Raw genomic sequence first — 14,183 nt, 5'->3', positions numbered from 1 at the left:
TGTGGGAGGAAGTCGGAGCACCTGGAGGAAACCCAGGCAGACACGGGGAGAATGTGCAGACTCTGCACAGGCAGTGACCCATGCTGGAAATCGAACACAGGTCCCTGGCACTGTGAGGCAGCAGTGCTAACCACTGTGCCACCATGCCACCCATTATATAACACATAGCTGTGTTTGCTTCAACATTAAAACCTATTTTTTCTGTGGGTCCTTTTCAAAGCTCAGCATCCAGTCTTCCCACTGTGAGACCCACTCTTCCAGGTGAATTCTGAAAAGTGATTGGCTGAAAGTGGTGTCTCTTGTAGTTATCAAGAGTGACTTGGCATGTTTCCCAGAGGAATTGCAAAGTGATTAATTGTGGGTTTTTAAAAAAAGAAATCCTTGCATCATCAGGCACTCTTGTACAACATTCATCTTTTCATGCTTGGAAATTTTGGCAACAACCATTGTCCCTCAAGCAAGTCACTGCTTTTGATTTTGGGCCTTGGTCAAAAATGAATGAATTTCCCCTCTAATAGTTGAGTTGCCATTTCAGTTGAGACTTGGTAATTGAGGTATGGATAGCCAATAACCTCCCACTGTGAGAACATTCCCATCCTTGCAGAACAGAAAGCTAGCACGTACTGTTCCTGTTTGTTGATTTCTCTCAGATGTTGTTACTTGGAAACAAAGTGTAGAGTTAACCATCACATGTTTAGCATTCACTGTGCTATTTCTCCTGTTCTTTTCAGGCCGGGCAAGCTTGTGAAACTGAAATACTGATCCCTTTGATATTTCGTTGTCCTAAGCTTGTTCTTGTTGGAGACCGTGAGCAACTGCCACCAACCATAATCTCCATGGTAAGAATACCTTTAGAAATGTTGAGTTTCTCTTGCATATCAAGAATTTTGGCCAATTTTGTGTAATAGTTTACTGACTGGATTTTTAAAATCCCAAATTTCCATTTTTGTTCCTTATTTGCCCATCACTCATTCACATCAGTACCACCACCACCCCCCCCCAAAATCTCACCCCAGGCTCCTGCCACTCCATTTCCTGTGAGATCTGTTTCTTTCCCTACAGCCATACGCTTGAGAGAAAGGAATGGTCTCCTCCACCCATCACCCTATGAAAAAAATTTCTTCTCTTTGATTTCCTTCCACAATAGGAGCGTTCCTGTCCCTACAGAACAAAATGAAACTAGTGTATATGATTCTTCCTTGTTCAACTTCAGCACACGGGCAATGTTGCTACTTGAAGTCTGAGTGCAGAATTAGCCATCATACCCTAAAAATCATTATCCACTGCTAACTTGCTAAACGAGTCTTTGGGGGTTAACTAGGATAAGAAATCTTTTCACTCAGAGGTTTGTGGGTTTTTGAAATTCTCTACTGCAGAGATGCTCAGTGGTTGAAAATAAGCAATCTGAGATTGATAGTGTTACGATCTGGTTAGGGATCAGTTGCCTGTAGTTTAAAGCTGTCGAAGTTTGAAATTGTAGATACTAAGGGAATAAAGCTATAAGATTTCACAGTTTTAAACAAGCAGAATAAACTACTATGCAAAGTCACAAAAGTAAAACAATGTAGAATGGCTAACTTAAATTCTAATTATCATGAAAAAAAAAAGAACTTGCCAGCTTTTTGCTGTGCAGCCACAACAACTGGCAGATGTGACCAAGACAGAATCATAGAATCCCCACAGTGCAGGAGGTGGCTATTTGGCCCATCGAGTCTACACTGACCACAATTCCACACAGGCCCCTATCTCTGTAACCCATGCACTTACCCGAGCTAGTCACCCTGACATTAAGGGACAATTTACCATGGCCAATCAACCTAAACCGCACATCTTTTGACCCATGGATTTCTCAGAATCCCATCCAGGTGGTGCCCATGATGGGTTACATAATCACAGGAAAGCTGTCTCCATCATGAAGTCTCTGAATTCCCTTAAGCTACTCTGACTCAGACTGCCTCAACCACTGCACACTTCCCAACGGGTCAGTCTCTTCTCCTGAGGTTGCCTTCATGAAATTACAAAGTTGCAAACTCTAACTACTGGCACAATTTCAGCTTTTCAATAGACCACTAGGTTCACTGAGCTGGCATTGATCCAGATTTTGCCAAACTTCAGCCTCCGAGTTGCACTGCTATAAATGGCTCCCATGATCTCTTCTCAGCCCCGATCCTTTCCATCACAGAACCAGCAACCTTCTGCCACCTCCTCAGCTCCCCAGAACTTCTCCTGAGCCCTCACTACTTGGTGTCTGCCAACAGCAGTACTTTTGCTGCTTGGAACCTTTTTTTTTGCCTCCCAACACACCCAGTCACGTGGGCTTACTGTGACTGCAGGTTTTGTGGTCGTTTTTGCACCATCATCCCATGGAAGCCCTAGTGATCTCTACCATGGCCCAAATACCTTTAAGTCCGTGCTGAGCCTGCACTACCTGTCACCCTACTGCGCTTCATGCATGCATCATGTCTCGGGCTTGCTGGGAAATGGAGTTCTCTGCCTCTATCTGGAACAAGGTATGTTCATGTTCACATTCTTAACAATAGATTTTTGGATTCTTAAGGGAGTAGAGGATAGAGCAGAAAAGTGTTGAGATCAGGGATCAGCCATGATTTTACTAAATGGCAGAGGAAGCTCATGGGACTGCATGGCCTACACCTTATGGTCTTATATTTCTGCTTTCTTAACCAAACATCAGGATCAAATTAATGAAGTATTTGTTCTTGCTGCAGTGAATTGCATGATTCCATCACAACATGGTTGCCCCTGCTGAAATAAGCCATTATTAAATGTTCTATTTTATATAAAATTATATTGTGTGCCACTTGTGTCATTTTTAAAATTTTTGATGTCTCATGGCTGGAAAGCAATTTTAAAACATTTAAATTTTTACTTTTCATAGAAAGCAAGAGAGTTGAACTATGGCCAATCAATGATGTGCCGGTTGCAAAAGTGCCTGCAAGATGAAGTGAAGCAGGACATTTGTGGACGGAGCCCAGTGGTGATGCTACTAACCCAATACAGGATGCATCCTGACATCTGTCTATTCCCCTCCAAGTACATTTATGGAAGTTTGTTGAAGACTGATGAGTAAGTGGGCATGGATTAATATGTCTCTTGTATATTACTACTTGGATTTCACATGGATGATCTTGCATTTTGTTGAAACTCTTCTGTGCTCTCTTTAGTGCACTTGCATCCTCCCTATCACGTGGCACCCAGAAATATGCACAGTACACCAGCTGAGATCTAACTAGTGTCTTGTATAAGTTTGGCATGACCTACTTGCTCTTGTACTCTATGTCCCTATTAATAAACCGGGATTTTGCGTACTTTCTTAATTGCTTTCTCCACCTGTCGTGACACCTTCAATGATCTGTGCCAGTGGTGGGCAGTCTGCAGTTTAGTGTGGCTCACAAGACATTTTGTTGACTGTTGTCCACGTACAGGGTTGCTGATTTCTGTCCACGTAGTTTTTTTCCTACCAGTATGACTGAAGTGATATGCACATAAAGCAAATGACGTGAGGTGCATACTGATTGTTTTTGACTGAGAGCTGTGTGCCCCTGCCTCATCCAAAGTGAAAATATTTTGTTTTTACTATTTGAAATTGATAATTCCATTAATATATAAATGATTAAGCATTTTCTATAATTTGTCATGAAATATTTGGTGTGCATTAAATACAGCTCACTCACTAGCCTAGGCTACCCATCACTGATCTATGCACATGTACACTCAGGCCCTCCTGCTCCTGCAACCACTTAAGAATTTTTTGGTTGTATATCAACAGTGAAGAGTTTTGAATAGAAAATAAAATAATTTATTTTGTGGTGTTATTATCTGCACTTTAACCTGGAAGCGTTCAGTGCATTTTACTGGATGCTGAATCCCCACCAAAATATTCATCTTCCTCTTCTAAATTTCATAACTTTACATAAATAGCACAATGGAAATAGCTGAAGTATCATACGGTAAGATTGCTTTCACATTTTACAATTATTGGAACTGCTTCTCTGGGATGTTCACTATCATTTTTTTAACAACTCAAAACTAAAGTCTCACTATGAGAGAAGCCTGTGACCTCTGATGTAGTGAAGGCTGTTGCCCTCTGAAGGAACTTACTAAATTGGGTCTGGACAAGTAAGCTATTGAAATGTAGATTATATATAAACATATTTGTAACTTTAAATGCTAAAAATTATGCAGCATTGTAATAATCAAAATCAATCGTTTTTATTTTTGAAATAAGATGCAACTTTTCTAATGGCTCTACTGTACATGATTATTATTTCTCATCTCTGTCCTTCTCTTGCTGTCGCCCCTTGTGTCTTTTCAGGAAGATAGAGATGCAACGTTGTTCTCCAAACTGGCCTTTCCAGTCATACATGTTGTTTGATGTGACGGATGGATGTGAATATCGGGAGAAAGAGTGCGTTTTAAACCTGATTACCTTTTTCATCGATCTTATTTATTATATGCAATGATAAGAGGCTGACTATTGGTGTAAGCAGATGGGGGAGTGCTGCAGTTCTCACCAGAGTAATCTTTGTTCTCAGGACTGTTTATCATTTACATTTCTTTGCTCTCAATAATATTTCCTTGTGTGAAGGTTGTGCAGAAGTGCCAAATAGAAGCAAGATATCTGTCCCGTGGGATTATGATGAGGGACAGAAGCCAACAGTAATCCTTCCTACTGCTCAATCCCAAAGCAACATTTTTGGCAGCTGTAGAGATGACGACTTTTCTCAGCTGCCTACCCTGCTCCTCCCCAGCCCAGACAAGCTGAGGCCAATTTAGCAGACCTCCTGCCACAACTGTTAATTCAGCATAGATCTGAGCTTTATGGTCTGTGTTAATCAGGATCATATTAGGTGACATGTTGCCCCTTGGGTATGGTGCCAACCCCACAACTGAGGATGGTTAGAATATACTTTGTGTGTTAGCCCTAATAGCTAATTGTCGTTTTAAAATCGAGCTCTGTATATTTGGGAATGTGGTAATTGTTGATGGTGTAAGTTGAGGGGATTATTTAGTCATTACTGTGCTGCTTGTAATTTAATGTGAAATATTCTGGTACAGTTGGAAACTACCCATTGCACTCACAGACAGCGCATAACATGTTTTTTTCTTATCCTTTGTTTCTCACCTTTATTCTACCTCTTGTTTGCAGCTCTTACAGCAACACTCGGGAAGTGAAACTGGTGATAGCTTTAATCAGCATGATTGCAGAGAAACAAAAGGGAACTTGTCGTAACATTGGAGTGATCACCCCCTACAATGCACAGAAACAGAAAATCATAAATCAAATTGAGCAAGAGTGTAAAAAGGCTGGACTGGAACAAAGCAGGTATGTGAATAGTTGCTATCTGAAACCTTGCATGTTGAGCTTTCATTACATATACAAAACTTTTATACTCGCTTCTGTAAGCCTGCAAGTTTGGAAAAAGCTTGTTGAGTGGTTGGTCTTTCTGAAAGAGCTTGGTGTTCAGATTTGAGTTTGGAATTAGCAAAGTGACATATGCTTAAATGGAATTTGAATTTGAACTTTGCACGTTGTTGCTGAGGTTCCGTGACAGGCATTGTGCACCTGACAAAGACACATGTCCTGATGTGTGGACAGAGTTCCCGTTCCGGGTGTCGCAGCAAGTGATGTTTTACAAAATTGTTGCTCCCAGGTTGTCTTGGCTAACATCATAGGATTTTAAAACATTTATGAGATGAAGGCTAGCAATAAGCATGCAAATAATTAAAAATTAGCATTTGACGATTAGGCATCTTTCCCCATTGAGGTCAGCTTTCGCTCTGCTTATTGTTATTTATTTGCATAGTTACCACTCTCTCATTTTTGTGGTGTTTGTTTTCTATGATCTTTTGGCCCTGGCTAAACTGGTACGTAACCAAACTGTGTCTAGACTGCTTTTGTCCTAGTCGTCAAGATTTATTAAAGTCAAGAGGTTGGCTATAATGCACCAGGAAGCCACTTTCATGGACTATTTTACAAAATGCATATGCTGTATAAGGTGGTTGTGATGTGATCAATTTGGTCTTAAAATGTGACCCATATTTCTCATCAAAAGAGTGGAAAGTAGTTTTAGTTCATGGCCACTGCTAGGAGATGTCTACATTTTAGAAAGAAGAACCAGATACTAGCATGGTATAGCAACCTGACTGAAATTAGACCAAACTTTCCTCCATATATAAAGCTCGTTTTGAGCAAGTCAGTGAAAACAAACAAAATCTTGTAAAGTGATGGTTAGGCTTGTCTCAAAAGTAATCTTCATGACTTCCTACAATCTACAATGCACTGAGCTTATCCCTTTGACAGTGGACAAATGCAGAACATGGTGGGTTATTAATTATGAGGGCATTACAATTAACCTCAGTACCTCTGCATTAAGGAAGGCAAAACGAGCTGGGATTTCTGTTCCAGGTCCCTTTCCTGTGGTCCCACCTGGAAATAATTTGATGTTTGATGAGATCACATTCAGCGCCACGGTGGTTCTGGCCCTCAGTTTCCAATGTTAAATGTTGATAGTTGCACGTAAATGCAGTACAGTACTGGAGTGTACCTGATATTAGTTCAGCTGCACCCCAGCGGGCAAGCCAGCACATTAATAAGTGGGGCAAACAAAAAATAAGATTGTTGAACAGTGTTTATTTTCCATAGACCTGGATTAGACTGAAATATGAATCAATTTACTGTGATCCCATCTTCAGAATGCATATTTCTATTGCCCAGTAATCCTCCATTTTTATGGTAGGTATAATCAGTGTTTTGCTGTCATAAAGGGGATATATATAAGTTAACACATTGATTTTCCTCTTTCAGGACAGTGCAGGTGGGCACAGTAGATGGGTTTCAAGGATGTGAAAAGGATTGCATAATTGTTACCTGTGTCAGAGCAAGCAATCTTCAAGGAACTATTGGGTGAAGTGATTTTTCTTTCATTTGCTACTGTTTGGCCCTACAACATTTCAGTTAAATTTATTTATTTTTTTCAATTTCTTCATGCTTCTTTACAGACCTTTCTTCGTCTGAGGCTAGGAAGCTGAGAAATTGCAAAAGGAAACTGATTCTTTTGAAATCATCTTGTTTTCAGTTTTCATCTCACACTCTAGCTCTCTATCTGGCATGCTCTTTCCAAGATGCCTGTGAACTATTAAGTGACTCTTCCTGTTTTATAGTTGGGTGAATTATGAGGCTCCTCTCACATATGATGCCCAGAAATGACCAGACCAAATTTCAACACAAAGTCTTGTGCTAGACACTAGATAGGGAGAGGAGTTAGCAATCAACTGGAACTAGAAATTAAAAATTGTATCGGTTGCAGATCTGAAAATATCAAGGGTTATCTATCGGTTCTCAGATTCAGCCATGTCAATCTGCTAAACTTTAGGATTTCCTTCAGTATTATTCTTTGCAAATTTGGGAATGGATCTCAGTGAGGGGGGAATGATGCATGCTATCTTAATGTGTCTGTGGGCAACAGAAGCAAGCTTTAAGTTTATTTCAAGAATCTGCTACTATATATGAGAGTTTATCTTTGTAGAGGTGAGCAGAAGAAAAAATAGATATTTTGCTTCCTGTTATACTAGGGCTATGGCCATCCCTTTTTGTGTGAGGTCCATTACAAGTATAAAAACCCAACCCAGGTACCAACAAGCTTTGTCTTCTTGGGGACCTCTGCTGACCATCAGCATCTCTCCCAGTGAAATTCAGAGGAGTGGCCTCCCCTAACTTTGAAAAGACAGTGTTACATTCCAAAGGGAAACCATTAGTGCAGAAATTGGCAGAAATCTGAAGGCCTTATGAATCCACAAGGATTCAGCGAGCTCAGTTTAAACACCTTTGTTCAAATGATTAGATGTGTAGTTTGTATTGAGTTGAAAGGAACAGTGTTACTAATGTCATTCTATCTGACTCTTCCAGATTCTTAGCAGACCGACAGAGAATGAATGTTACAATTACACGAGCTCGACTGAGTCTCTTCATTCTGGGAAATCTGAGAACTCTCATGGTTTGTAATTGATCAATTTTGATTTTATAGGAGCTATACTCAACAGTCGAGGTTGGCAGTCAACAATATCAATACTTTTTTAAAAAGTCATAAAATCCTCCAGTGCAGAAGAAGGCCATTTGGCCCATTGAGTCTGTACTTACCACAATCCCATGCAGGCCTTGTCCCATAACCCCATACATTTACCCTAGCTAGTTCCCTAACACTAAGGGACAATTTTAGTATGACCAATCCACCTAACCCACACATCTTAGGTATAATTGAAAAATTTTCCATGTACAAGTCTGAATTTAGCCACCTTGCTGTAATACTTTACAGTAAATCTTATTTGAATGTATGTGGTTCGCTCATTATTAATGGAGAATTCTTAATTTCCAAAAATAGGTAGATTGGAGCCTTATCAAAGGTTAAATTGCAAAAACAAAATCTGAAACAGGGACCCAATCTGCCTCGAAACATAACACTTCCAGTTTTAACAGAGGCGGGATGAATGTCGGGTGTCCAACCCAATTGGGATGCAGGTTGCTCATCTAAATATTATAAAGAGGCTGTTTTAGAACACTATGTGGCCAGGAGAGCACTTTCTTCAAGAATCCATCAGTTACCAAATATCGATTTCAAAGAAAAAAATCATAAATTGAGGGATTAATCAGTGCTAGACAGAGAAAGAAAAGCAGCTGTAATATTGTGGCAACAGATGAGGAAGAAGGAATAGCAAGTGAGAGAAAAGTGGGCTGTCGATCACTTAAATCTCCTTGCGAGATTGTATCATTTGATAGAATTTAGTTCTTGGCCTTTTGGCTAAGATCAGATGTAGTATTGGCGTCCTGCACTTGATGGAAGTCAGTGAGGTTACACTGAGGCTTCATTTGAAACAATTTTTTAAAATGGCACCTTGGTCTTTTTTGGCTAAGATGTAAATGAGATCAAGCACTGGAGGGGGTGCAATGCCTGCTCCAATGAGCTTGGATCATGTAGATCAAGTCCAAGACAGGAAGAGGCTTTCCTGTCTTGTCAGCTTGATCTGAATGTCTCACTTGTTGAGACTTCGAATTGGACTTTGATTGGATTGAATTGGATATAATAAAAGAAAATTGATAGCATTTAGTTGCTTAAAGTTGCAACAATGCTTTGGTAGTGTGATGGTTTCATTGTTGGAACTGTTCACACTGAATAACTGGCTTTGTACCTGAACATTTTAAAGAATAAGCATCTTGCTTTTCTGTAATGAGCTTGTTTACTTTTACTTGTGAAGGATGAATTTGTGCTTGTGACAACTGCCATTTCTTCTTTGTGCATTTTAGGAAAATAAAGACTGGAATGCTTTGATTCAGGATGCGCAGAAGAGAGGTGCCATTGTGAAAACATCTGAAAGTGAATACAAGAAAGACTGCCAAAAGATTCTGAAGCCCAGGCCTGCTTTCCAGAGAAATATTTCTGACCCAAGTGCACTAATAAGTGAACAGAAACAGGTTCCCAATCTTGTACGAAAAAGTTCTTGGAATGATGGTTTAAGCTTCAAAACTGCTACACGTCAGGCAGCTGATCCCAGCATCGGACAGTTCCGAAAAGCACCGATTCCTTCTCAACAAACGGCTTCGTTACTCCGTAATTTGCATCGGACAGAAGCTTCTGCTACTGTACAGCCTCAGATATCAGCTCCTGTTTCACTGCCTCAGACATCAGTTAGGTCTGAGTCACCTGCTCAGACCAAACCTAGGGATCCTAGACTGGCCCGAAGGGCTTTGCCGAAGGGGACTTCGCCACAATTACAAGCCAATCAGTCTCCTATAGAGGCGCATGTAGTAAATCCACCTGATTCGCCAGCATTGAGTGGTGGGCGTGGTGCTTCTCTTTCTTCACACTTTGGTCAGTCTAATGGAAATACTCTTTCACGGGCTAGTGATGATAAACCTAATACTTTTACTCCAAACAGAAGCTGGGCCTTTCCTTCTGGGACCTCTGTGTATCGAAGTGACAAAGATATAGTTTATGGACTTGATGAGTGTCCTGGTTCCTGGAGACAAACACGGGATGAAAAGGAGAAAGAAGACACATATGGAGAACAAAATACGCGATGGAAATGAAAATGTGATGTTAAGAAGTTGTCTCTATATATATTTAGCTTTATCCCACAGGGCTGGTACAACATACAGAAGCAATAATGTAGAAAGTCAGACTTATAGACTTTATTTCTTTTGGCCTATGATTACAATGGTGCATTGTTTATTTTTGCTGTTTATTGAAAATAAGCTGCACCATTTTAATTTTGTATTCGTGAATGTTTTCCTGTTTTCCCCCAAATCCATGATTGAGAGCAAGCAGGTGACTTGCTCCAGAGACACCCAAAACTGCTATCCGACTGGCCACTTGAATACGTCTACAAGGAAATAACCAGTGAGAAACTGTCCCAGTGCAGAAAGACAAGGGGTAGCTTGATGCATGTCGCTGGCTGCAAGCTTGGGTCTCCCTGGATGACAAGGCCAAAATCTACCTTTTTAGGAACTGAAAACATCACTTGCAGTGATATTCCAGCATGTTGTGCCATTCATCATCAGTAATTAAATAGCTTTGACAGAAATAGAATCTTAGTTGAGCAGACACACAATTCTAGTCTAATCTCACTTGGTACTAGGTTCAAGATGTGAGCCCTTCTTACATGGATCATGGAATATAGGAACAGTCCCTGATATTTTAACCATGTTTATGAACCACGTTTATTTTACGCATTTCTATGTTACGCATTTTCTCTCAACTCTGCAAGATTTACCTGGATTTTGAAATGTGATGGCACGGCAGGAATTCACATTTTGTCCTTTCACATACTTGATTTAGTTAGGATGGGTTTTTAACAGACATGGTGAGAGTGGCAGAATGACCATGCAGTTTAACCCCACCACCGTTCAGCTGTGTCTCTTTCAAAACTTTCTGGACAGAACTAATTCCTGGCGATTTTGAATGTCTCCCACTTAATTTTCGGTGAAGTTGCATTTCCATTGTGCATCTTATTTACAGGATGTCACATGGATTTCAGACTGTTTCAAACATATTATTTGGAAGTGCAAGGTTGGTGAATCTGTGCTTTAATTGCATACAAACATTTTGTCCCACTTAGAAGGTTAATATCCTTTAGAGTTCATACACACTGATTTCATTTAGAGTTGTTAGCAGTATGTATATAATTATCACAAAATCCTGCATCTTAATTGCAGCAAAATAGCAGCTGGCCAGCCATCTGTATGTAAAGTTAAAAAAAAATTCCTAATGCTTCTTGGATTTTTTTTCGGAAATGTAATTACTGTACAGTGGGTGTTTATATATATATATATATATACATATTGTATATTAACTGACTTTAATCTTTGTCTTTAACTGACACAGCAACACAGAATCCTGCACTACTGGAAAAACTCGTCGACTGCAGCATTCATTTTAAAGTTTGCACTGCTGAGTCAGAATGATGAGATGCCAGGCTTACTGATTTTATGCAATGAACGAGACTGAACTTAAATTGTTAGGCATTGTAGTTTGCAGTTGGGATATTTGTAATTCTCCCAGTAAAGAAATGCAGACACTAAGATGTCAAACATTTTCTTTCATACTTAATAAAATTGATTTTTTAAATGACTTTTGCCAGTACCAAGCATTTTGTACAAATTAGATAATTAACATTCATTAGAGTGCTTGCACACTGGGTCATTTCATTTTCAGTTGTTAGCAGTACCTATATCATTATCACCAAGTTTTATTTGCAGCAAATTAGTAACTGGCCAGCCATCTGTGTGTGGAATTAAAGAAAAATTCTAATACTTTGTGAATTTGTCCAGTGGGTTTTTTGGAAATGTAATTATAGTGCAGTGGATGTTGACATATACACATTATATAGAAATCTCAAACTAATGCCACACCACAGTGCCCTGCTGAACTAGAAAAGCAGTTGCTTGGCAGAAAACTGGATTCTGAATGTTTTGAACAAATAAGAATCAATGAAACTCAGTGGATGCAAATTCTAGTTTACCTGTTATTTACTAAATAAATAAAAAATCATCCAAAATTTTTGACAGATTAGTTCTGTTTAGCCAAGAATTCAGCATCATGCCTTTATTTAATTTACAACAGTTAGAAGCCTGTTTTTTTTCTTCCATTTATGGGACATGGGAGTCGCTGGCTGGGCCAGCATTTATTGCCCATCCCTAGTTGCACAAGGGCAGTTGAGAGTCAACCACATTGCCACGTAGGCCAGACCAGGTAAGGATGGCAAATTTCCTTCCCTAAAGGGCATTAGTGAATCAGATGGGTTTTTCTGACAAATCAATAATGATTTCATGGTCATCAGTAGATTCTTAATTCCAGATTTTTAAAATTGAATTCAAATTTCACCATCAGCCATGACGGGATTCGAACCTAGGTCCCCAGAACATTAGCTGAGTTTCTGGATTAATAGCCGAGCAATAATACCACTGGGCCATCGCCTCCCCTTATGACACAGGAATCAACTCACTTAATCAGGAATGTCAACAGCAAGGTAACAATTTCTCTGATTTTCTGCTTTCTCTCCACAGGGAAATTAGCATCAATGTACCAGTCAATTGCTTATGTCAGTTATTTGGGTGGATGTCGCCCAACTGATCAAATGGGAGAGAACAAATTTTGAGGCCTATGTTGCTCGTACAGAGTTTTCATAGCCGTGCATTTTACCCAGTCAGTGATGAAGGCTGGAGAGACAGTAACTTTGACTTTGTTTAGCTTGCCTTATTTGAATCCTGCCTTCCATTACCAGTTAAAACTGGCATCTATTGTAAAGAAGTTAGATTACATTGCACTTGCTCCTCAAATGAGAACGGACTGTAGAGGTGCAATGTTACATGAGAGGCTGAAAGTTATGACCCCTCAATTGTTGTGGTTGTAGTTTGAAGATAAATTTATAAGATGTACATGACTTCCAGGTACAAACGATCATTTCATATTCAGGAGTAATCTCACAGACATCGTAGTGTCATTGAATTTGATTTACTCAAGATATTGGTATCGTTGAATAATCTATGGGTGATGGTTGGTACAGTTTGGTTTTTATGATGTGCACTCAACAAATCTGATGTTAGAACTTGGTGAAATCTGATTACGTGCACTACATTAATTATTTTGAATCCTCCCCTATTTATGAATAACATTTTTTTACTTAAAAAGCCCCATGCAAGTTTGGTGTATAATAACTCATGGTGGCACAGTGGTTAGCACTGCTGCCTCAAAATGCCACGGACCCCCAGCTTGGGACACTGTGCCGGGTCTACATATTCTGCCCACATTCACGTGGGTTTCCTCTGGTGTTCCGGTTTCCTCCCACAGTCAAAAGACATGCTGGTTAGGTGCATTGGCCATGCTAAATTTTCCCTCGACGTACCCAAACAGTGCTGGAGTATGGCGACGAGGGACTTTCACAGTAACTTTGTTGCAGTGTTAATGTAAGTTTATTTGTGACACTTTTAAGTAAACTTAAACTCAATAAGCTATATAATTTTAGTGATGACTATTGATAATTCTCCTATCAAATTATGTCATGGTGATCTTTTACATCCATCTAAGGGGGCAGACAGCATCTTCAACAGTGTAGTGCCCCTTTAGTATTGCACATGAACGTCTGTCAATTATATTCTTAAACCTCTGGAGCGGAGCTTGAACTCTTTGACTCGGGTAAGAATGCTACCCACTTAAGCACAGCTGACATTTGATATTCGTATAGCACCATTAATTTATACAGTACTATTTGATCTTTTGCATACTTGGTGAACCAAGTATTTCTACTTGGAGTGAAGTACTTGTCTGCCCTCATTACTATCACTTTACATAAGTTGGCTTTGTGACATCAGCACAGCATGTTGCTGATCGCAGCTCAACCCACTCCGGGGTAAGTCGAGAACTATTCTGGGTTGGAGTTAAGCTGTTTAAAATTAGTGGCATGCTCTACACAAGATTAGTTTGATACCTGTAAGGATAAATATCTTTGCAAAGATTACTCTCAGGGGATTAAATAGGTTAGACAGATTTCATAGTCGTCCAGGTTGCATTAAGTCTAGTAAGAGTGGTTTTTGAGGGACAGTAATGTTTTCTATTCAATCCTTGTGTTGTATCTCAATTCATAAAATACAAGTAGCTGACCTTCATATTGTC

The 14,183-nt window shown here is 39.7% G+C and overlaps 1 protein-coding gene across 3 annotated transcripts in view; it reads left to right on the top strand.

Annotated features, from left to right (window-relative positions):
* Window positions 1-11,639, top strand: part of setx (senataxin) — an 85,105-nt gene extending 73,466 nt beyond the window's left edge. For all 3 annotated transcript variants that reach the window (XM_080212470.1, XM_080212469.1, XM_080212471.1), the window contains 7 exons: window positions 732-839; window positions 2,897-3,084; window positions 4,334-4,426; window positions 5,168-5,344; window positions 6,827-6,925; window positions 7,928-8,015; window positions 9,320-11,639. In XM_080212470.1, coding sequence (XP_080068596.1) covers window positions 732-839; window positions 2,897-3,084; window positions 4,334-4,426; window positions 5,168-5,344; window positions 6,827-6,925; window positions 7,928-8,015; window positions 9,320-10,102 — 1,536 coding nt within the window. In that variant the 3' untranslated portion in view covers window positions 10,103-11,639. The remainder of the gene's footprint in view (window positions 1-731; window positions 840-2,896; window positions 3,085-4,333; window positions 4,427-5,167; window positions 5,345-6,826; window positions 6,926-7,927; window positions 8,016-9,319) is intronic.
* Window positions 11,640-14,183: the final 2,544 nt, after the last annotated feature.

Source organism: Carcharhinus amblyrhynchos, chromosome 25, assembly GCF_965287045.1.
Source record: "Carcharhinus amblyrhynchos chromosome 25, sCarAmb.v2.hapA, whole genome shotgun sequence".
In the NCBI taxonomy this organism is placed as follows: domain Eukaryota; kingdom Metazoa; phylum Chordata; class Chondrichthyes; order Carcharhiniformes; family Carcharhinidae; genus Carcharhinus; species Carcharhinus amblyrhynchos.
This window is presented reverse-complemented; position numbering and strand designations above follow the sequence as displayed.